The sequence below is a fragment of the Crinia signifera genome, chromosome 1 (assembly GCF_055691185.1).
Source record: "Crinia signifera chromosome 1, ASM5569118v1, whole genome shotgun sequence".
NCBI classification, from domain to species: domain Eukaryota; kingdom Metazoa; phylum Chordata; class Amphibia; order Anura; family Myobatrachidae; genus Crinia; species Crinia signifera.
In genome coordinates this window covers 474,986,739-475,008,306 of record NC_139217.1, presented here as the reverse complement: position 1 = coordinate 475,008,306, position 21,568 = coordinate 474,986,739, and the positions used below count along the sequence as shown (strand labels likewise).

Sequence of the window (21,568 nt, the reverse complement as noted above, 5' to 3'; positions counted from 1 at the left end):
GATACCGCGGCACCGGTACCCCCTCTGTACACTGATACCGCAACACCGGTACCCCCTCTGTACACTGATACCGCGGGCACCGGTACCCCCTCTGTACACTGATACCGCAACACCGGTACCCCCTCTGTACACTGATACAGCAGCACCGGTACCCCTCTGTACACTGATACCGCAACACCGGTACCCCCTCTGTACACTGATACCGCAACACCGGTACCCCCTCTGTACACTGATACAGCGGCACCGGTACCCCTCTGTACACTGATACCGCAACACCGGTACCCCCTCTGTACACTGATACCGCGGGCACCGGTACCCCCTTTGTACACTGATACCGTGGGCGCGGGTACCCCCTCTATACACTGATACCGCGGGCGCGGGTACCCCCTCTGTACACTGATACCGCGGGCACCGGTACCCACTCTGTACACTGATACCGCGGGCACGGGTACCCCCTCTGTACACTGATACAGCAGCACCGGTACCTCCTCTGTACACTGATACCTCGGCACCGGTACCCCTCCTGTACACTTATACCGCAACACCGGTACCCCCTCTGTACACTGATACCGCAACACCGGTACCCCCTCTGTACACTGATACCGTGGGCACTGGTACCCCCTCTGTACACTGATTCCTAAGGCACTAGTACCTCTCTGTACACTGATACCATGGGCACCAGTACCCCGTCTGTACACTGATACCGTGGGCACTGGTACCTCCTCTGTACACTGATTCCTAAGGCACTAGTACCTCTGTACACTGATACCGTGGGCACCAGTACCCCGTCTGTACACTGATAGCGTGGGCACAAATACCCCTCTGTACACTGGTACCGCAACACCGGTACCCCCTCTGTACACTGATACCTCAGGCACTAGTACCTCCTCTGTACACTGATACCGTGCTTCAGTACCCCTCTGTACACTGATACCGCATGCACCGGTACCCCTCTGTACATTTATATCGCGGGCACCGGTGCCCCTCTGTACACTGATTCCTCAGGCACCGGTACCCCTCTGTACACTGATACCACGGGCACGGTACTCCCTCTGTACACTGATACCGCGGGCACGGTACTCCCTCTGTACACTGATACCGCGAGCACTGGTACCCCTCTGTACACTGATACCGCGAGCACCGGTACCCCTCTGTATGCTGATACCACGGGCACCGGTACCCCCTCTGTACACTGATAACGTGGGCACCATTACCCTAAGCTGGGGACTGTTGCCTGTTGGTACAGTATTACATTATATCAGGAGTTTGGGGTTAGTGCTGCACCAGAGCAGGGCAATAATTGGCCAGGATGGCATTTGTCAGGGATGCCCAAACTCCTAGGTACAGCCCTGTGGAGGAGCAGGAATTTATGGTGACCTCTATCCTGAGGAAAATATACCTGTTACTCCCTGTATAGGAGCGCCATCGGAGCAGTGACTAGTATCAGTGTCCGTTCTGCCTGTTACTCCCGGTATAGGAGCGCCATCGGAGCGGTGACTAGTATCGGTGTCCGTTCTGCCTGTTACTCCCGGTATAGGAGCGCCATCGGAGCGGTGACTAGTATCGGTCTCCGTTCTGTCTGTTACTCCCGGTATTGGACCGACATCGGAGCGGTGACTAGTATCGGTGTCCGTTCTGCCTGTTACTCCCGGTATTGGACCGACATCGGAGCGGTGACTAGTATCGGTGTCCGTTCTGTCTGTTACTCCCGGTATAGGAGCGCCATCGGAGCGGTGACTAGTATCGGTGTCCGTTCTGTCTGTTACTCCCGGTATAGGAGCGCCATCGGAGCGGTGACTAGTATCGGTGTCCGTTCTGCCTGTTACTCCCGGTATAGGAGCGCCATCGGAGCGGTGACTAGTATCGGTGTCCGTTCTGTCTGTTACTCCCGGTATAGGAGCGCCATCGGGGCGTTGACAAGTATCGGTGTCCGTTCTGCCTGTTACTCCCGGTATAGGAGCGCCATCGGAGCGGTGACTAGTATCGGTGTCCGTTCTGTCTGTTACTCCCGGTATAGGAGCGCCATCGGAGCGGTGACTAGTATCGGTGTCCGTTCTGCCTGTTACTCCCGGTATAGGAGTGCCATCGGAGCGGTGACTAGTATCGGTGTCCGTTCTGCCTGTTACTCCCGGTATAGGACCGCCATCGGAGCGGTGACTAGTATCGGTGTCCGTTCTGCGTGTTACTCCCGGTATAGGAGCGCCATCGGAGCGGTGACTAGTATCGGTGTCCGTTCTGCCTGTTACTCCCGGTATAGGACCGCCATCGGAGCGTTGACAAGTATCGGTGTCCGTTCTGCCTGTTACTCCCGGTATAGGAGCGCCATCGGAGCGGTGACTAGTATCGGTGTCCGTTCTGTCTGTTACTCCCGGTATAGGAGCGCCATCGGAGCGGTGACTAGTATCGGTGTCCGTTCTGCCTGTTACTCCCGGTATAGGAGTGCCATCGGAGCGGTGACTAGTATCGGTGTCCGTTCTGCCTGTTACTCCCGGTATAGGACCGCCATCGGAGCGGTGACTAGTATCGGTGTCCGTTCTGCGTGTTACTCCCGGTATAGGAGCGCCATCGGAGCGGTGACTAGTATCGGTGTCCGTTCTGCCTGTTACTCCCGGTATAGGACCGCCATCGGAGCGGTGACTAGTGTCGGTGTCCGTTCTGCCTGTTACTCACTGTATAGGACCGCCATCGGAGCGGTGACTAGTATCGGTGTCCGTTCTGTCTGTTACTCCCGGTATAGGACCGCCATCGGAGCGGTGACTAGTATCGGTGTCCGTTCTGCGTCTTACGCCCGGTATAGGAGCGCCATCGGAGCGGTGACTAGTATCGGTGTCCGTTCTGCCTGTTACTCCCGGTATAGGAGCGCCATCGGAGCGGTGACTAGTATCGGTGTCCGTTCTGCGTCTTACGCACGGTATTGGAGCGCCATCGGAGCGGTGACTAGTATCGGTGTCCGTACTGCCTGTTACTCCCGGTATAGGAGCGCCATCGGTGCGGTGACTAGTATCGGTGTCCGTTCTGCCTGTTACTCCGGGTATAGGACCGCCATCGGAGCGGTGACTAGTATCCGTGTCCGTTCTGCCTGTTACTCCCGGGATAGGAGCGCCATCGGAGCGTTGACTAGTATCGGTGTCCGTTCTGCCTGTTACTCCCGGTATAGGAGCGCCATCGGAGCGGTGACTAGTATCGGTGTCCGTTCTGCCTGTTACTCCCGGTATAGGACCGCCATCGGAGCGGTGACTAGTATCGGTGTCCGTTCTGCCTGTTACTCCCGGTATAGGACCGCCATCGGAGCGGTGACTAGTATCGGTGTCCGTTCTGCTTGTTACTCCCTGTATAGGACCGCCATCGGAGCGGTGACTAGTATCGGTGTCCGTTCTGCCTGTTACTCCCGGTATAGGACCGCCATCGGAGCGGTGACTAGTATCGGTGTCCGTTCTGCCTGTTACTCTCGGTATAGGAGCGCCATCGGAGCGGTGACTAGTATCGGTCCGTTGTGCCTGTTACTCCCGGTATAGGAGCGCCATCGGAGAGGTGACTAGTATCGGTGTCCGTTCTGCCTGTTACTCCCGGTATAGGACCGCCATCGGAGCGGTGACTAGTATCGGTGTCCGTTCTGCCTGTTACTCCCGGTATAGGAGCGCCATCGGAGCGGTGACTAGTATCGGTCTCCGTTGTGCCTGTTACTCACTGTATAGGACCGCCATCGGAGCGGTGACTAGTATCGGTGTCCGTTCTGTCTGTTACTCCCGGTATAGGACCGCCATCGGAGCGGTGACTAGTATCGGTGTCCGTTCTGCGTCTTACGCCCGGTATAGGAGCGCCATCGGAGCGGTGACTAGTATCGGTGTCCGTTCTGTCTGTTACTCCCGGTATAGGAGCGCCATCGGAGCGGTGACTAGTATCGGTGTCCGTTCTGCCTGTTACTCCCGGTATAGGAGCGCCATCGGAGCGGTGACTAGTATCGGTGTCCGTTCTGTCTGTTACTCCCGGTATAGGAGCGCCATCGGAGCGTTGACAAGTATCGGTGTCCGTTCTGCCTGTTACTCCCGGTATAGGAGCGCCATCGGAGCGGTGACTAGTATCGGTGTCCGTTCTGTCTGTTACTCCCGGTATAGGAGCGCCATCGGAGCGGTGACTAGTATCGGTGTCCGTTCTGCCTGTTACTCCCGGTATAGGAGCGCCATCGGAGCGGTGACTAGTATCGGTGTCCGTTCTGCCTGTTACTCCCGGTATAGGACCGCCATCGGAGCGGTGACTAGTGTCGGTGTCCGTTCTGCCTGTTACTCACTGTATAGGACCGCCATCGGAGCGGTGACTAGTGTCGGTGTCCGTTCTGTCTGTTACTCCCGGTATAGGACCGCCATCGGAGCGGTGACTAGTATCGGTGTCCGTTCTGCGTCTTACGCCCGGTATAGGAGCGCCATCGGAGCGGTGACTAGTATCGGTGTCCGTTCTGCCTGTTACTCCCGGTATAGGAGCGCCATCGGAGCGGTGACTAGTATCGGTGTCCGTTCTGCGTCTTACGCCCGGTATTGGAGCGCCATCGGAGCGGTGACTAGTATCGGTGTCCGTACTGCCTGTTACTCCCGGTATAGGAGCGCCATCGGTGCGGTGACTAGTATCGGTGTCCGTTCTGCCTGTTACTCCGGGATAGGAGCGCCATCGGAGCGTTGACTAGTATCGGTGTCCGTTCTGCCTGTTACTCCCCGTATAGGAGCGCCATCGGAGCGGTGACTAGTATCGGTGTCCGTTCTGCCTGTTACTCCCGGTATAGGACCGCCATCGGAGCGGTGACTAGTATCGGTGTCCGTTCTGCCTGTTACTCCCGGTATAGGACCGCCATCGGAGCTGTGACTAGTATCGGTGTCCGTTCTGCCTGTTACTCCCTGTATAGGACCGCCATCGGAGCGGTGACTAGTATCGGTGTCCGTTCTGCCTGTTACTCCCGGTATAGGACCGCCATCGGAGCGGTGACTAGTATCGGTGTCCGTTCTGCCTGTTACTCCCGGTATAGGAGCGCCATCGGAGCGGTGACTAGTATCGGTCTCCGTTGTGCCTGTTACTCCCGGTATAGGAGCGCCATCGGAGAGGTGACTAGTATCGGTGTCCGTTCTGCCTGTTACTCCCGGTATAGGACCGCCATCGGAGCGGTGACTAGTATCGGTGTCCGTTCTGCCTGTTACTCCCGGTATAGGAGCGCCATCGGAGCGGTGACTAGTATCGGTGTCCGTTCTGCCTGTTACTCCCGGGATAGGAGCGCCATCGGAGCGGTGACTAGTATCGGTGTCCGTTCTGCCTGTTACTCCCGGTATAGGACCGCCATCGGAGCGGTGACTAGTATCGGTGTCCGTTCTGCCTGTTACTCCCGGTATAGGACCGCCATCGGAGCGGTGACTAGTATCGGTGTCCGTTCTGCCTGTTACTCCCGGTATAGGAGCGCCATCGGAGCGGTGACTAGTATCGGTGTCCGTTCTGCCTGTTACTCCCGGTATAGGACCGCCATCGGAGCGGTGACTAGTATCGGTGTCCGTTCTGCCTGTTACTCCCGGTATAGGAGCGCCATCGGAGCGGTGACTAGTATCGGTGTCCGTTCTGCCTGTTACTCCCGGTATAGGACCGACATCGGAGCGGTGACTAGTATCGGTGTCCGTTCTGCCTGTTACTCCCTGTATAGGACCGCCATCGGAGCGGTGACTAGTATCGGTGTCCGTTCTGCCTGTTACTCCCGGTATAGGACCGCCATCGGAGCGGTGACTAGTATCGGTGTCCGTTCTGCCTGTTACTCCCGGTATAGGACCGCCATCGGAGCGGTGACTAGTATCGGTGTCCGTTCTGCCTGTTACTCCCGGTATAGGACCGCCATCGGAGCGGTGACTAGTATCGGTGTCCGTTCTGCCTGTTACTCCCGGTATAGGACCGCCATTGGAGCGGTGACTAGTATCGGTGTCCGTTCTGCCTGTTACTCCCGGTATAGGACCGCCATCGGAGCGGTGACTAGTATCGGTGTCCGTTCTGCCTGTTACTCCCGGTATAGGAGCGCCATCGGAGCGGTGACTAGTATCGGTGTCCGTTCTGCCTGTTACTCCCGGTATAGGAGCGCCATCGGAGCGGTGACTAGTATCGGTGTCCGTTCTGCCTGTTACTCCCGGTATAGGAGCGCCATCGGAGCGGTGACTAGTATCGGTGTCCGTTCTGCCTGTTACTCCCGGGATAGGACCGCCATCGGAGCGGTGACTAGTATCGGTGTCCGTTTTGCCTGTTACTCCCGGTATAGGAGCGCCATCGGAGCGGTGACTAGTATCGGTGTCCGTTCTGCCTGTTACTCCCGGTATAGGACCGCCATCGGAGCGGTGACTAGTATCGGTGTCCGTTCTGCCTGTTACTCCCGGTATAGGACCGCCATCGGAGCGGTGACTAGTATCGGTGTCCGTTCTGCCTGTTACTCCCGGTTTAGGAGCGCCATCGGAGCGGTGACTAGTATCGGTGTCCGTTCTGCCTGTCACTCCCGGTATAGGAGCGCCATCGGAGCGGTGACTAGTATCGGTGTCCGTTCTGCCTGTTACTCCCGGTTTAGGAGCGCCATCGGAGCGGTGACTAGTATCGGTGTCCGTTCTGCCTGTTACTTCCGGTATAGGACCGCCATCGGAGCGGTGACTAGTATCGGTCTCCGTTCTCCCTGTTACTCCCTCTATAGGACCGCCATCGGAGCGGTGACTAGTATCGGTGTCCGTTCTGCCTGTTACTCCCGGTATAGGACCGCCATCGGAGCGGTGACTAGTATCGGTGTCCGTTCTGCCTGTTACTCCCGGTATAGGAGCGCCATCGGAGCGGTGACTAGTATCGGTGTCCGTTCTGCCTGTTACTCCCGGTATAGGAGCGCCATCGGTGCGGTGACTAGTATCGGTGTCCGTTCTGCCTGTTACTCCCGGGATAGGAGCGCCATCGGAGCGTTGACTAGTATCGGTGTCCGTTCTGCCTGTTACTCCCGGTATAGGACCGCCATCGGAGCGGTGACTAGTATCGGTGTCCGTTCTGCCTGTTACTCCCGGTATAGGACCGCCATCGGAGCGGTGGCTAGTATCGGTGTCCGTTCTGCCTGTTACTCCCGGGATACGAGCGCCATCGGAGCGTTGACTAGTATCGGTGTCCGTTCTGCCTGTTACTCCCGGTATAGGAGCGCCATCGGAGCGGTGACTAGTATCGGTGTCCGTTCTGCCTGTTACTCCCGGTATAGGACCGCCATCGGAGCGGTGACTAGTATCGGTGTCCGTTCTGCCTGTTACTCCCGGTATAGGACCGCCATCGGAGCGGTGACTAGTATCGGTGTCCGTTCTGCCTGTTACTCCCGGTATAGGAGCGCCATCGGAGAGGTGACTAGTATCGGTGTCCGTTCTGCCTGTTACTCCCTGTATAGGAGCGCCATCGGAGCGGTGACTAGTATCGGTGTCCGTTCTGCCTGTTACTCCCTGTATAGGAGCGCCATCGGAGAGGTGACTAGTATCGGTGTCCGTTCTGCCTGTTACTCCCGGTATAGGAGCGCCATCGGAGCGGTGACTAGTATCGGTGTCCGTTCTGTTGTTACTCCCGGTATAGGAGCGCCATCGGAGCGGTGACTAGTATTGGTGTCCGTTCTGCCTGTTACTCCCGGTATAGGACCGCCATCGGAGCGGTGACTAGTATCGGTGTCCGTTCTGCCTGTTACTCCCGGTATAGGAGCGCCATCGGAGCGGTGACTAGTATCGGTGTCTGTTCTGCCTGTTACTCCCGGTATAGGACCGCCATCGGAGCGGTGACTAGTATCGGTGTCTGTTCTGCCTGTTACTCCCGGGATAGGAGCGCCATCGGAGCGTTGACTAGTATCGGTGTCCGTTCTGCCTGTTACTCCCGGTATAGGAGCGCCACTGGAGCGGTGACTAGTATTGGTGTCCGTTCTGCCTGTTACTCCCGGTATAGGAGCGCCATCGGAGCGGTGACTAGTATCGGTGTCCGTTCTGCCTGTTACTCCCTGTATAGGAGCGCCATCGGAGAGGTGACTCGTATCGGTGTCCGTTCTGCCTGTTACTCCCGGTATAGGAGCGCCATCGGAGCGGTGACTAGTATCGGTGTCCGTTCTGTTGTTACTCCCGGTATAGGAGCGCCATCGGAGCGGTGACTAGTATTGGTGTCCGTTCTGCCTGTTACTCCTGGTATAGGACCGCCATCGGAGCGGTGACTAGTATCGGTGTCCGTTCTGCCTGTTACTCCCGGTATAGGACCGCCATCGGAGAGGTGACTAGTATCGGTGTCCGTTCTGCCTGTTACTCCCTGTATAGGAGCGCCATCGGAGCGGTGACTAGTATCGGTGTCCGTTCTGCCTGTTACTCCCTGTATAGGAGCGCCATCGGAGAGGTGACTAGTATCGGTGTCCGTTCTGCCTGTTACTCCCGGTATAGGAGCGCCATCGGAGCGGTGACTAGTATCGGTGTCCGTTCTGCCTGTTACTCCCGGTATAGGACCGCCATCGGAGCGGTGACTAGTATCGGTGTCCGTTCTGCCTGTTACTCCCGGTATAGGACCGCCATCGGAGCGGTGACTAGTATCGGTGTCCGTTCTGCCTGTTACTCCCGGTATAGGAGCGCCATCGGAGAGGTGACTAGTATCGGTGCCCGTTCTGCCTGTTACTCCCTGTATAGGAGCGCCATCGGAGCGGTGACTAGTATCGGTGTCCGTTCTGCCTGTTACTCCCTGTATAGGAGCGCCATCGGAGAGGTGACTAGTATCGGTGTCCGTTCTGCCTGTTACTCCCGGTATAGGAGCGCCATCGGAGCGGTGACTAGTATCGGTGTCCGTTCTGTTGTTACTCCCGGTATAGGAGCGCCATCGGAGCGGTGACTAGTATTGGTGTCCGTTCTGCATGTTACTCCTGGTATAGGACCGCCATCGGAGCGGTGACTAGTATCGGTGTCCGTTCTGCCTGTTACTCCCGGTATAGGAGCGCCATCGGAGCGGTGACTAGTATCGGTGTCCGTTCTGCCTGTTACTCCCGGTATAGGAGCGCCATCGGAGCGGTGACTAGTATCGGTGTCTGTTCTGCCTGTTACTCCCGGTATAGGAGCGCCATCGGAGCGGTGACTAGTATCGGTCTCCGTTCTGCCTGTTACTCCCGGTATAGGAGCGCCATCGGAGCGGTGACTAGTATCGTTGTCCGTTCTGCCTGTTACTCCCGGTATAGGACCGCCATCGGAGCGGTGACTAGTATCGGTGTCCGTTCTGCCTGTTACTCCCGGTATAGGACCGCCATCGGAGCGGTGACTAGTATCGGTGTCCGTTCTGCGTCTTACGCCCGGTATAGGACCGCCATCGGAGCGGTGACTAGTATTGGTGTCCGTTCTGCCTGTTACTCTCGGTATAGGAGCGCCATCGGAGCGGTGACTAGTATCGGTGTCCGTTCTGTCTGTTACTCCCGGTATAGGACCGCCATCGGAGCGTTGACAAGTATCGGTGTCCGTTCTGCCTGTTACTCCCGGTATAGGAGCGCCATCGGAGCGGTGACTAGTATCGGTCTCCGTTCTGCCTGTTACTCCCGGTATAGGAGCGCCATCGGAGCGGTGACTAGTATCGGTCTCCGTTCTGCCTGTTACTCCCGGTATAGGACCGCCATCGGAGCGGTGACTAGTATCGGTGTCCGTTCTGCTTGTTACTCCCGGTATAGGACCGCCATCGGAGCGGTGACTAGTATCGGTGTCCGTTCTGCGTCTTACGCCCGGTATAGGACCGCCATCGGAGCGGTGACTAGTATTGGTGTCCGTTCTGCCTGTTACTCTCGGTATAGGAGCGCCATCGGAGCGGTGACTAGTATCTGTGTCCGTTCTGCCTGTTACTCCCGGTATAGGACCGACATCGGAGCGGTGACTAGTATCGGTGTCCGTTCTGCCTGTAACTCCCGGTATAGGGCCGCCATCGGATCGGTGACTAGTATCGGTGTCCGTTCTGCCTGTTACTCCCGGTATAGGAGCGCCATCGGAGCGGTGACTAGTATCGGTGTCCGTTCTGCCTGTAACTCCCGGTATAGGTGCGCCATCGGAGCGGTGACTAGTATCGGTGTCCGTTCTGCCTGTTACTCCCGGTATAGGTGCGCCATCGGAGCCGTGACTGGTATCGGTGTCCGTTCTGCCTGTTACTCCCGGTATAGGACCGCCATCGGAGCCGTGACTGGTATCGGTGTCCGTTCTGCCTGTTACTCCCGGTATAGGAGCGCCATCGGAGCGGTGACTAGTATCGCTGTCTGTTCTGCCTGTTACTCCCGGTATAGGACCGCCATCAATGCGGTGACTAGTATCGGTGTCCGTTCTGCCCGTTACTCCCGGTATAGGACCGACATCGGAGCGGTGACTAGTATCGGTGTCCGTTCTGCCCGTTACTCCCGGTATAGGACCGCCATCGGAGCGGTGACTAGTATCGGTGTCAGTTCTACCTGTTACTCCCGGTATAGGACCGCCATCGGAGCGGTGACTAGTGTCGGTGTCCGTTCTGTCTGTTACTCCCGGTATAAGACTGCCATCGGAGCGGTGGCTAGTATCGGTGTCCGTTCTGCCGCTCTGATGTTCAGCAGTGTTTGGGCGATGTAATGGAGGCTGTCATCCAGGTGCCTCTGGGCAGGGAATTGGGTGATATGGGGGCTGTGAGGACTACGCCGGTATTAGCTCTGTGAGGGGATATATTACATCACCGCGCGGTGCAGAGGAGCCGCCAGGACTGTGTAAGCAGAACACTCATATATCTACCACATCATGTACAGCATGGTCAGTACTAGTGATAGGGGCACCAGTATAAGGAACGTCCTCTCCCACCACAGAACTGACTGTCTGTTCCGTCCCCAGGTCTGGCCTCCATCATGAAGCGGCTGCTCTGCAAGTACGACAACCTGTTTGAGATCTCCTTCCCCTACTCCATGGGCTGGCACGGTGCGTAAGACCGGCGGGTAATAGCGCAAAGCCCCGGGAACCTTCTATATACTTCTATACGCTCTCAGGTGTAATAACGGAGGCTGCCTTCGCGGCTGCGGTAATATGTACATGTTGGGTTTCGCCTTCCACTTGTGTTTGCCAGAATATGTGAGCCGACAACATCAATGCAGCGTCTCCTTGGGAACATGGCCTCCGTAGCTGCGCACACACCGCGACACCCCCATGATACATGCGGCTGCCATTCTTGTATGCACTTCATGCTACCTCCCATGGTTTAACCTCTCTGTCTAATGACGCAATCCCGTACGCTGCAGAATATTGAGGCACGCAGTCGGTGAAACGCGTGCAATGTTGGGGGGTCATAGGTCATCTCCTGCATGCGCAGTAAATAATCGCTGAGCTGCGCACACGCTCGGCCATTGTGGAAACATCACCGCTGTGAATGCCCCACATATTAGGCCTAATTCTGTACCGCTCGCTAAGCAGCGAGAGGCTTAATGCCGCCCGGTCGAACGCCCCTTTAATTTCCATCAGAGTCCACTGAAGAGCAGACGGGTGACATCAGCCGCCTATCTGGGTTCTCCGGCTCGGCGAACGTGTGACTCGCCGAAGCCATTTGGTGCTGGGGTTTGCACATACGCAGAAACGACTGTCAGGGCTGCGAGCGCTCCTGAATCGGCCCCATTGTGTATTATTCCCGTGCGGTAACATAAAAGAGCCATTCTGTCCTGTTCCCATCTCTTCCAGGAGCCCCGACCGGGTGTCATCTCACGGAGGACTGCAGCCACTGGCAGCTCCATGCTCATTATTACCCCCCGCTGCTGCGTTCCGCCTCCGTGCGCAAGTTCATGGTGGGGTACGAGATGTTGGCTCAGGCTCAGAGGGATCTGACTGCAGAGCAGGTGAGTGGGTGCTGTGCTGGTAACACATCGAGTGGGCATTGTACTGGAGACACAGCCACGGGCTCTGGCACTCAATGTATATTGCTGTAATACTATATATATATAGATATAATATACTGTGCTGTATACAGTATATATATATATAATGTGATGTGTATTTTTGATGTGTTTGGCAGGCAGCGGAACGACTCCGGAATCTTCCAGAAGAACATTATAAGCTGCGGAGATCAGCGGAGCCGCGGGTGCCGGGTACAGAGTGACACCGCTTGTACTGGTGAGACGGTCTCAGCCCTAAAATCACAAGGAACACTTCAGCCAACACGCACCTGCATGTGAAGAGCATGTCATGGACACGCGTGTACAGGAACAGTCTAAGCACTTTCTCTGCATATGATCCAATAGTTAGGGTTTAATACGGTGCTGGTATGTCTGTGTCATCTGTATGTATGATGCATGTGTATCTGATACATATATGTCTGTGCTACATGTATGTATGTGACCTTTGTGGCTATGGGAAGTTTATTAAAGAGACATTATATACAAACATTATTTTTCCAATATTTGGATTTTAGAATCCTTCTTCTCAAAAAAATATGGACACGATCCTGAGTACTAGAATATCCTTCCTTTTGCTCTTTCACGTCGGCTGCTCACCTGTCCCTTTATCTTCCCAGGATTCAGGCCCCTCCATACCACAGTTCCCTCCAAAACCCAGACATGAGCGCAGCCATCTTGGAGGAAGTCACCTGATCAATCTCCACCACTCCAGACAGCAGATCACAGTAACTGGCACCTATAATAGCTGCCTGACTAATCCCAGAGCAGCTGGGAGGAATCCTATAAGAGGACAGTGTGGGAGTACAGTCTGGAAAGGGGAGGAGTCTATAGTGTCTGGAGTACATCTGATGCTAGAGGACCTATACTAAGCCTTGACAAAGCTTATAGAGAGCGAAATGCGCATTGGCAGATCGCTGTAAACTGTTTGTTTGTTTGTACCAGTGTTTGCTTTATTAACTGTAAAAAAAAAAATTGACTCAATGTATTGTGGTTAGAGGTAGCGGGATAAGAGAGCGAGTACTAGCTGCAGGCAGCGTGAATAAACATGCTAGCACACGCTGTGACGACCCCAGGCTCATAATGTGCATTACTTTTGCCTCATGTGTTTTCCGCCTTGAGAAAGGCAGCGTTTAGAGCTTTGCACGGGTCCTGGGGCCACACACGATTCTGCGATCACACAGAAAGCACGCAATAGCAAGGTCCAATGGAACCTTTATTACATAGAGACTAAATAAAACATGTAAACCGTAACCACACTATGTACATATATATACAGGTAGCATTAACATTAAACACAGTTATGAATAGACCAATATGACTAGAACCACACAAAGCAAGAACCCCTGCCCCTATACCGGGAATATGCACCTCAGGGAATACTTGCGTCTGCTGGATGTTGGTTGCTGGGAGGGCGATGATGGTGTCTTGCTGATCTTGGCCTGCGCCAATCACTACTCCTGGGAGTAGGGCACCCTGCAAAAGTCACCCAGCTCCTGCTGGCACACTTAAGCCCGGCACCTGTGATGCTCTGGTGGGGGCAGTATGCTTGGCTGTGTCCCCATCTACCAGCACCAGGCGGACAGGCTTGGTTCCTGGCAGCCGCCTCTCTCTGCAGTCTCTCAAACTCAACCACAACCCCCACCCCTGGTGCGTGCCCTCTTCAAAACTTCCATCCTCCCAGAATGCTCCGCTCCCCTGGTGACCTCACGGAGTGTCCTGATTGGAGGGATTTCAATCCTGCTCTTTAGAAGGTGTCTCAGAGCTATGTGGAGACCCCCTGTGGTTTTGGAGACATGTAGTCTGCAATGATTCCCCTTAGAACAAAGGCCAGGTAATTATGCTGATAAGGAAAATGTCCACTTTGGGATTGTATAATGAGCCATGTTAACCCCTTGTAGTCATTTGTGATGTCACAGCCCCCTCAGCTGATTGCTGCTTCCTGTGCAGGGGGGTTGTGAGCACAGGGGGAGAGGGGGGGTCAGTCCTGGCTGTCCCATGTATCACTCACACACTGGATGGCAGGAAATTGCACACATGCAATAAACAGTACATTACGGAGACAGACATCTATCAGGCTCAGGGGTATATGCCCTGATAGGCACAACACTTATAAGAACAAGGGACTACTTCCCGAAACATCTGGTATCTAATAAAGTCACATTCTATTACTATAGAACACACAGTCCTGTGGATGGCTCCATTAGTGTGAGAGGCACAGCTCCCAGGAGGTTGCAGTCTATGAATTCAGCTAAGAGGGTGTCTGTGTCTCTGGGCTGTATTTAGGAATTTTGGGGTGTCTACCCCCTCATGATCCAGGTGCGGGGGTGCCCAAATGATGGTTCATGACACACCTCCCCCTTCCTAAATCCGGTCAGAGGGGCTAGCTCCGCGATCGGAGCCAGTCAGGATGACCGGGCCCAGAGATCGCATGCGGGCATGATCCCGCTCATCCTGTCGGGACAACCCACAACCCTTTGGGTGTTCCTTCTTCCTCTTGGGTTTGGCGAATCGTCCCAGGTGCTGCGGGTCAGGTATAACCACTACTTCTGTGGCCTGGGCCGACATCACCCCTTTCCCGCCTGGGTCACCCCAAGGTGTGCATATGTTACCCTTGGGGAGGACCGGCTCCTGGTCCGGGTGAGTGGGGTCTGAGGTCAGCAGTTTACCATTTGTAACACACCTTCCCGCATCCCCGTGACCGGGTTTTCCCCTGTCATGTGGAAAGCTTTCCTCCTCGCCTTCCCTTTTGGTTGTTCCTCCTCCCTCCGCCTCTGGCGCAACTGGGAGGGGCCTGATCTGCGCACTCAGACCAGCATCATGGAACCTGGCCGCTCTCAACAACAGTGCTGATGTTGGCTGTAGAGGAGTGGTGGGTACCGACAATGTTCCTCCCTCCAATGCCTTCACATCCACCCCACTTGGGTCGGAAACCTCCCCCAGCCCCGGAAACTGCTGGGCCTCCACTGGGCAACCTTCCATCCCTGTCTGTTCATCCACCTCGCAGGGCTTCCGCACACTCTGCCCCCACCTGCCCCTAGCAATAGGCAGTGGCCCAGGGAATTCTCCTCCACCCCATGGCTGCAGAAGAGCAGGGGGTATCCGCAATCCTTCACTTGCTCTTCCCTCAAAAGCTCCCCCCTTTGGGTCGAACACCTCCCCCAGCCCTTGGAACAACAACTGCTGGGCCTCCCCTGGGCAAACTTCCATCTTCCCCAGGGTGCACTGCTTCCCCAGCCTGGCTATGAGAGGGACTGGTGGGGTGGCATTGTACAGCAGCACTGCTGGCATCTCCCTTACAGCCCCAGGTGCAAACTCACATTCTCTTGCTCGTGCCATGCTGGGTGGTGAGGTGTCTTCCTCTGAGGCGCAGGGGGGTGATGAGCTATGCCTCTGACCATCCCCTCCATGTTTGCTTGCTTGGCTGCCTGTTTGCTGCAGTGGCTCCCCGGGCACATAATTACAGTTAGTCACTCTTGCAGGGGACTCACAGTAGCGCTGCACCCCAGCCTCTACTCCCTGCTCTGGCACCCCGGTCACATACCTGCCTTTTAACTTCAGATCCTCCTGGCTCTGATGGCTAAGTGGGAACAGTCCTGGATAATCCTCCTGGGGGGGTGGAGCGGCGGAGCACACACCAGACACATTTTCTTCCATCTCCCCCTGCTGAATATGCTGGGGATCCTGTGGCAAGATGCCCTCATTCGCTGGGCCGCTGGTGGTCCTGTAAGGGAGAATTACTGCCCCCTCGGCTGGGGCACAATCATTGCAGACCCCCTGGCCGCTAGTTTCAAAGTCTCCATCTCCCACATCTGCAAAAGGGAAGATGTACTGCCATTCTTCCTGGGGTGCCATTTTTGGGTGCACCCCCATCCTTTGGCTAGCTGCTTGGAGCAGTGGCTGACCACTGCTTTGTACCTCCTGTGGCGAGGACTCAGCAATCACAGTCCCAGCCTCCGAGGTCTGCTCTGCTCTGGGGCTATTCTCTGGGGCAGCCCCTGCACTGTATACTGGCACTGCTCCATCTATCACGGGCTCCGTGTGCACCAGTCCATCATCACCATGTGGGGCCACAGTGCCCAGCTCTGCCACACTACTTGGCACAATGCAGGGGGAATAAATATCCCCTTCCCAATGTCCATCTGCAACAGACACAGTCCATGATGATAGGGCTCCTTGGGAGTCCCAGGTCCCTGGTGCGAAATCGCAGGGACACTCCACAGCTTGTTCCTCATTTCCCAACTCACTGACTGGGAACAGTTCTGTGATTTCTCCCGGTGTCAGAGGGGAATTTAGTTCAGTGTCTCTGTGCGGATGCACAAGCTGCAGCAGCCGACGTTCCTCTGCCTCTACCCTCTGACACTGGTCCAGCCACTCTGGAGAATTCAGCTGCCCCTGTGCTAGGGCGACTCTCTCTGCATTCTCATAGCAATGCAGGAGACACTGCAACTGCTCCTGGACACTTCTCAGTTCCCCTGGACACAGGACCCAGTTTCTATACGCGCTGAACGCATGTAGCGGGTCCTCTTGCTGCTCGTACACCCATCGAATAAGAGTGCAGTGTGAGCGGCCTTCAGGGGGTGTGCTGCATCGTAGCCTCCATTCTGCAATTAGGTCCTCCAGACTCATTCTTGCTAATGGAGCTCCAGATTCTGCAGGCCACAGATCCTCCGCCTCCCCCCCTGGGATCTCGGTAGTGGACCCCTCGGTCATCCACCCCGGTGGCACCATCAACTCCTCCTCCCTTTGAGTTCTCTTCGCGGGCTCCTTCCCAGGACCCACTTTACCCGGTGCTGGCACGCTGGCCTCAGCGACCCGGCTTCTGTGCATTAGCTGATGCGTGGCGTTACTTACTTCTGTGACAAAAGCCTTCCACGCCACCGTATGCAGCAGGTTCCCTGCAGCAGCCTCAGATACATACTGCTCAAATTCATCGGTCAGGTAAGCTGCTTTCTCCTCTGTAGTAGCTCCTGTCCATACATTAATCCACCGATATGCTGCTTCCCAATCCTCCCAGAGGGGCTGCATCAGCGTGGATGGACTGCTCAGGTCCCATTCCTCAGCCAGACGACTCCATGACGATTCCTCATCTATGAGCCTCACTGCTCTGGGCAACTGTGGGCACCTCTTGCCTCTCTTTAGACGTTTCTGTCCTTTTCCTGGCCCCATTCTCCAAACGTGCTGCACTAGTAGGGCTTGGCCAGCGTCACTTGCTGAACCCCCTCACTTCAGCTTCCGTTTCTGGGCCACGGCACACTCCACCGTTCTCACGCTTGCAGGGAAAGTCCCCTGGACAAGCAGGCACTTAAGCGGAATTCTTCCCTCGCGTAATGCCCTCGCACAGGAACCTTTTTCTTCCTCCCCGGTGTTCCAGCTAGGTTTATAAGAGCTCTGCTCTGTGTGGTTCTATACTACTGGGTTACGGACTATTGCGCCTTTAGAGCTTGGCCGCATACCGATACGGACCCCTGGCTCTGCCCGGACGTCGGGCCTGTGTGATCCCCACTGCTTGCCACCAATTGTGACGACCCCAGGCTCATAATGTGCATTACTTTTGCCTCATGTGTTTTCCGCCTTGAGAAAGGCAGCGTTTAGAGCTTTGCACGGGTCCTGGGGCCACACACGATTCTGCGATCACACAGAAAGCACGCAATAGCAAGGTCCAATGGAACCTTTATTACATAGAGACTAAATAAAACATGTAAACCGTAACCACACTATGTACATATATATACAGGTAGCATTAACATTAAACACAGTTATGAATAGACCAATATGACTAGAACCACACAAAGCAAGAACCCCTGCCCCTATACCGGGAATATGCACCTCAGGGAATACTTGCGTCTGCTGGATGTTGGTTGCTGGGAGGGCGATGATGGTGTCTTGCTGATCTTGGCCTGCGCCAATCACTACTCCTGGGAGTAGGGCACCCTGCAAAAGTCACCCAGCTCCTGCTGGCACACTTAAGCCCGGCACCTGTGATGCTCTGGTGGGGGCAGTATGCTTGGCTGTGTCCCCATCTACCAGCACCAGGCGGACAGGCTTGGTTCCTGGCAGCCGCCTCTCTCTGCAGTCTCTCAAACTCAACCACAACCCCCACCCCTGGTGCGTGCCCTCTTCAAAACTTCCATCCTCCCAGAATGCTCCGCTCCCCTGGTGACCTCACGGAGTGTCCTGATTGGAGGGATTTCAATCCTGCTCTTTAGAAGGTGTCTCAGAGCTATGTGGAGACCCCCTGTGGTTTTGGAGACATGTAGTCTGCAATGATTCCCCTTAGAACAAAGGCCAGGTAATTATGCTGATAAGGAAAATGTCCACTTTGGGATTGTATAATGAGCCATGTTAACCCCTTGTAGTCATTTGTGATGTCACAGCCCCCTCAGCTGATTGCTGCTTCCTGTGCAGGGGGGTTGTGAGCACAGGGGGAGAGGGGGGGTCAGTCCTGGCTGTCCCATGTATCACTCACACACTGGATGGCAGGAAATTGCACACATGCAATAAACAGTACATTACGGAGACAGACATCTATCAGGCTCAGGGGTATATGCCCTGATAGGCACAACACTTATAAGAACAAGGGACTACTTCCCGAAACATCTGGTATCTAATAAAGTCACATTCTATTACTATAGAACACACAGTCCTGTGGATGGCTCCATTAGTGTGAGAGGCACAGCTCCCAGGAGGTTGCAGTCTATGAATTCAGCTAAGAGGGTGTCTGTGTCTCTGGGCTGTATTTAGGAATTTTGGGGTGTCTACCCCCTCATGATCCAGGTGCGGGGGTGCCCAAATGATGGTTCATGACACACGCAGTGTACTAGTGGGAATATACCCCCTGATTGTGAAGGCACAGTATTGCAACGGAGAATCACCACAGATCTCCGGCTGCTAACTGAGCACACACGCTGACACGCGCGGCGAGTACAAAGGGAACAATCCCTGACAGAGACTTCTGTACTCAAGCCCGCCACCTTACCCGCATATTTAACTTGCCCTAGGTGTATATATATAACTAAGAATTGGGTATGAAGATACACACGGACGCACCCTAAATATCCACGTGTATACTACTGCCATAACTAAATAACAGTGCCTGCTTCATGATACCAGAGCATATGCTATCTTAAGCCACTCAATTGCAGACACCCAGAACTGGCTATATCAGTACAAATCAGTGTTTGGAAGCTGCGTGTTTTTGAGTGGCCTAATATCTATAAAAATGCATGAGTAGTATGTCAAACCGCCTGCAGTATGAATAAACGGGAATCCCTCTGCACACTACAGTAAATTACTCCACCCGTTATAGCGGTAATTTAACGCACAGAGAAAGCCAGCACTAACTAACTAAGCTTGCTTCTGTGGCCGCAATATCTCGGATGGAATAGGAGACAACATTACCATGATTAAATACTGTATTTGAGTGATATGCAGAGCGTATACGCAGAAACACGCAATTAATACTGCGGGAACACTCCCAAACGGTGGGATTATTGGATTATACTTACTACTTTATCTGTCTTATCAGCTAGCCTGCAGATGCATATATAATAGATGACATACTGTGAATGTGTATAATCAGACATCCCACATTGTCGATATATGCATCAAAGCATAACCACTAAACAGTGCTTGCTATAAGGTGCAATAATATAGGTGGACCAAAGCCATAATAGCGCAATATTTAAAACCAGCTATACCAGCACAATCAAGGTTTTAAAGTCACATATATATGAAAGCACACCTTATGGTCTGACACAGATACCCTGCATGCACATTGGCAACGCTATCTCCACATCAGTAGCGGAAACTATAGTATTAAACCGTCATAGCGGTAATTATATATTCATACAGACTCAGCAGGCACACATGTACTGTAGCCCGTTTCTGTAGCCGCAATATTCTTGACGGGGAAATAAATAGCAGTGTTCTCATGAATTGCATAGTAGCTACTGTTACAAGTGTAGAATAATTACTTCTGAAGGCAACAGTGTCCTTTAGCAACAACAATAGTTGCGAAAACATATAAACCCACACATTCAGTGAATATATACCCCTGACCACACTAGTACTCACTGGTACAATACCACTGATAGTTATCACCAAACTATCAGAGCAAACCTGATTAAAACAACAGTTTACAGATTTTAATCTTCTTATTTTTCTTTTCTTATCTATATTCATTACTTTATTTTAATACTTCGCTATCAATATCCCTGCCACAGGGACTCGTTATACCAGGTCACCAGAAAATTAATAAAATTGACCAAATGGAATAATAAATGATGGCCTTTTACCTTTAATTGCATACCAATAAAGAACATGTACTAATTTTTATGTCCCATGGGACAATGTGGATGAGGAGTGCATCCCAGTGAAAACTGATTTCTTTCCTTCTTTTTCTGAACTGATGCCAGAGGAGCCTGTGACTTGGGAGAGTCTCATTTGGGAGCTTCTGTGAGGAGCTGGATCTTTGTCCGTGCCTTGTATGAACACTGACTATGAATGATATTGGTCTGCGCCCATCCTGACCAATAGTCAGTGATGGGCGCAGTGATGGGCGTGTCACTGTAGTCAGTGATGGGCGTGTCACTAGTCAGTGATGGGCGTGTCACTGTAGGCAGTGATGGGCGTGTCACTGTAGTCAGTGATGGGCGCAGTGATGGGCGTGTCACTGTAGTCAGTGATGGGCGCAGTAAAGGGTGTGTCACTGTAGTCAGTGATGGGCGTGTCACTGTAGTCAGTGATGAGCGCAGTGATGGGCGTGTCACTAGTCAGTGATGGGCGTGTCACTGTAGTCAGTGATGGGCGCAGTGATGGGCGTGTCACTGTAGTCAGTGATGGGCGCAGTGATAGGCGTGTCACTGTAGTCAGTGATGGGCGCAGTGATGGGCGTGTCACTGTAGTCAGTGATGGGCGCAGTAAAGGGTGTGTCACTGTAGTCAGTGATGGGCGTGTCACTGTAGTCAGTGATGAGCGCAGTGATGGGCGTGTCACTAGTCAGTGATGGGCGTGTCACTGTAGTCAGTGATGGGCGCAGTGATGGGCGTGTCACTGTAGTCAGTGATGGGCGCAGTGATGGGCGTGTCACTGTAGTCAGTGATGAGCGCAGTGATGGGCGTTCCACTGTAATCAGTGATGAGCGTGTCACTGTAGTCAGTGATGGGCGTGTCACTGTAGTCAGTGATGGGCGCAGTGATGGGCGTGTCACTGTAGTCAGTGATGGGCGTGTCACTGTAGTCAGTAATGAGCGCAGTGATGGGCGTGTTACTGTAGTCAGTGATGGGCGCAGTGATGGGCGTGTCACTGTAGTCAGTGATGGGCGCAGTGATGGGCGTGTCACTAGTCAGTGATGGGCGTGTCACTGTAGTCAGTGATGGGCGCAGTGATGGGCGTGTCACTGTAGTCAGTGATGGGCGCAGTGATGGGCGTGTCACTGTAGTCAGTGATGAGCGCAGTGATGGGCGTTCCACTGTAATCAGTGATGAGCGTGTCACTGTAGTCAGTGATGGGCGTGTCACTGTAGTCAGTGATGGGCGCAGTGATGGGCGTTCCACTGTAATCAGTGATGGGCGTGTCACTAGTCAGTGATGGGCGTGTTACTGTAGTCAGTGATGGGCGCAGTGATGGGCGTGTCACTGTAGTCAGTGATGGGCGTGTTACTGT

At 54.3% G+C, this 21,568-nt stretch overlaps 1 protein-coding gene across 4 annotated transcripts in view; it reads left to right on the top strand.

The window, feature by feature from the left end:
- Positions 1–20,139, top strand: part of GALT (galactose-1-phosphate uridylyltransferase) — a 71,004-nt gene extending 50,865 nt beyond the window's left edge. For 3 of the 4 annotated variants that reach the window (XM_083155444.1, XM_083155446.1, XM_083155447.1), the window contains 3 exons: positions 10,860–10,943; positions 11,694–11,848; positions 12,025–12,397. In XM_083155444.1, the coding sequence (XP_083011570.1) occupies positions 10,860–10,943; positions 11,694–11,848; positions 12,025–12,108 (323 nt within the window). In that variant the 3' untranslated portion in view covers positions 12,109–12,397. Of the gene's footprint in view, positions 1–10,859; positions 10,944–11,693; positions 11,849–12,024; positions 12,398–12,522 lie in introns of those variants that run through there. The other variant, XM_083155445.1, reaches the window with a different exon arrangement.
- The last annotated feature ends 1,429 nt before the right edge of the window (positions 20,140–21,568 follow it).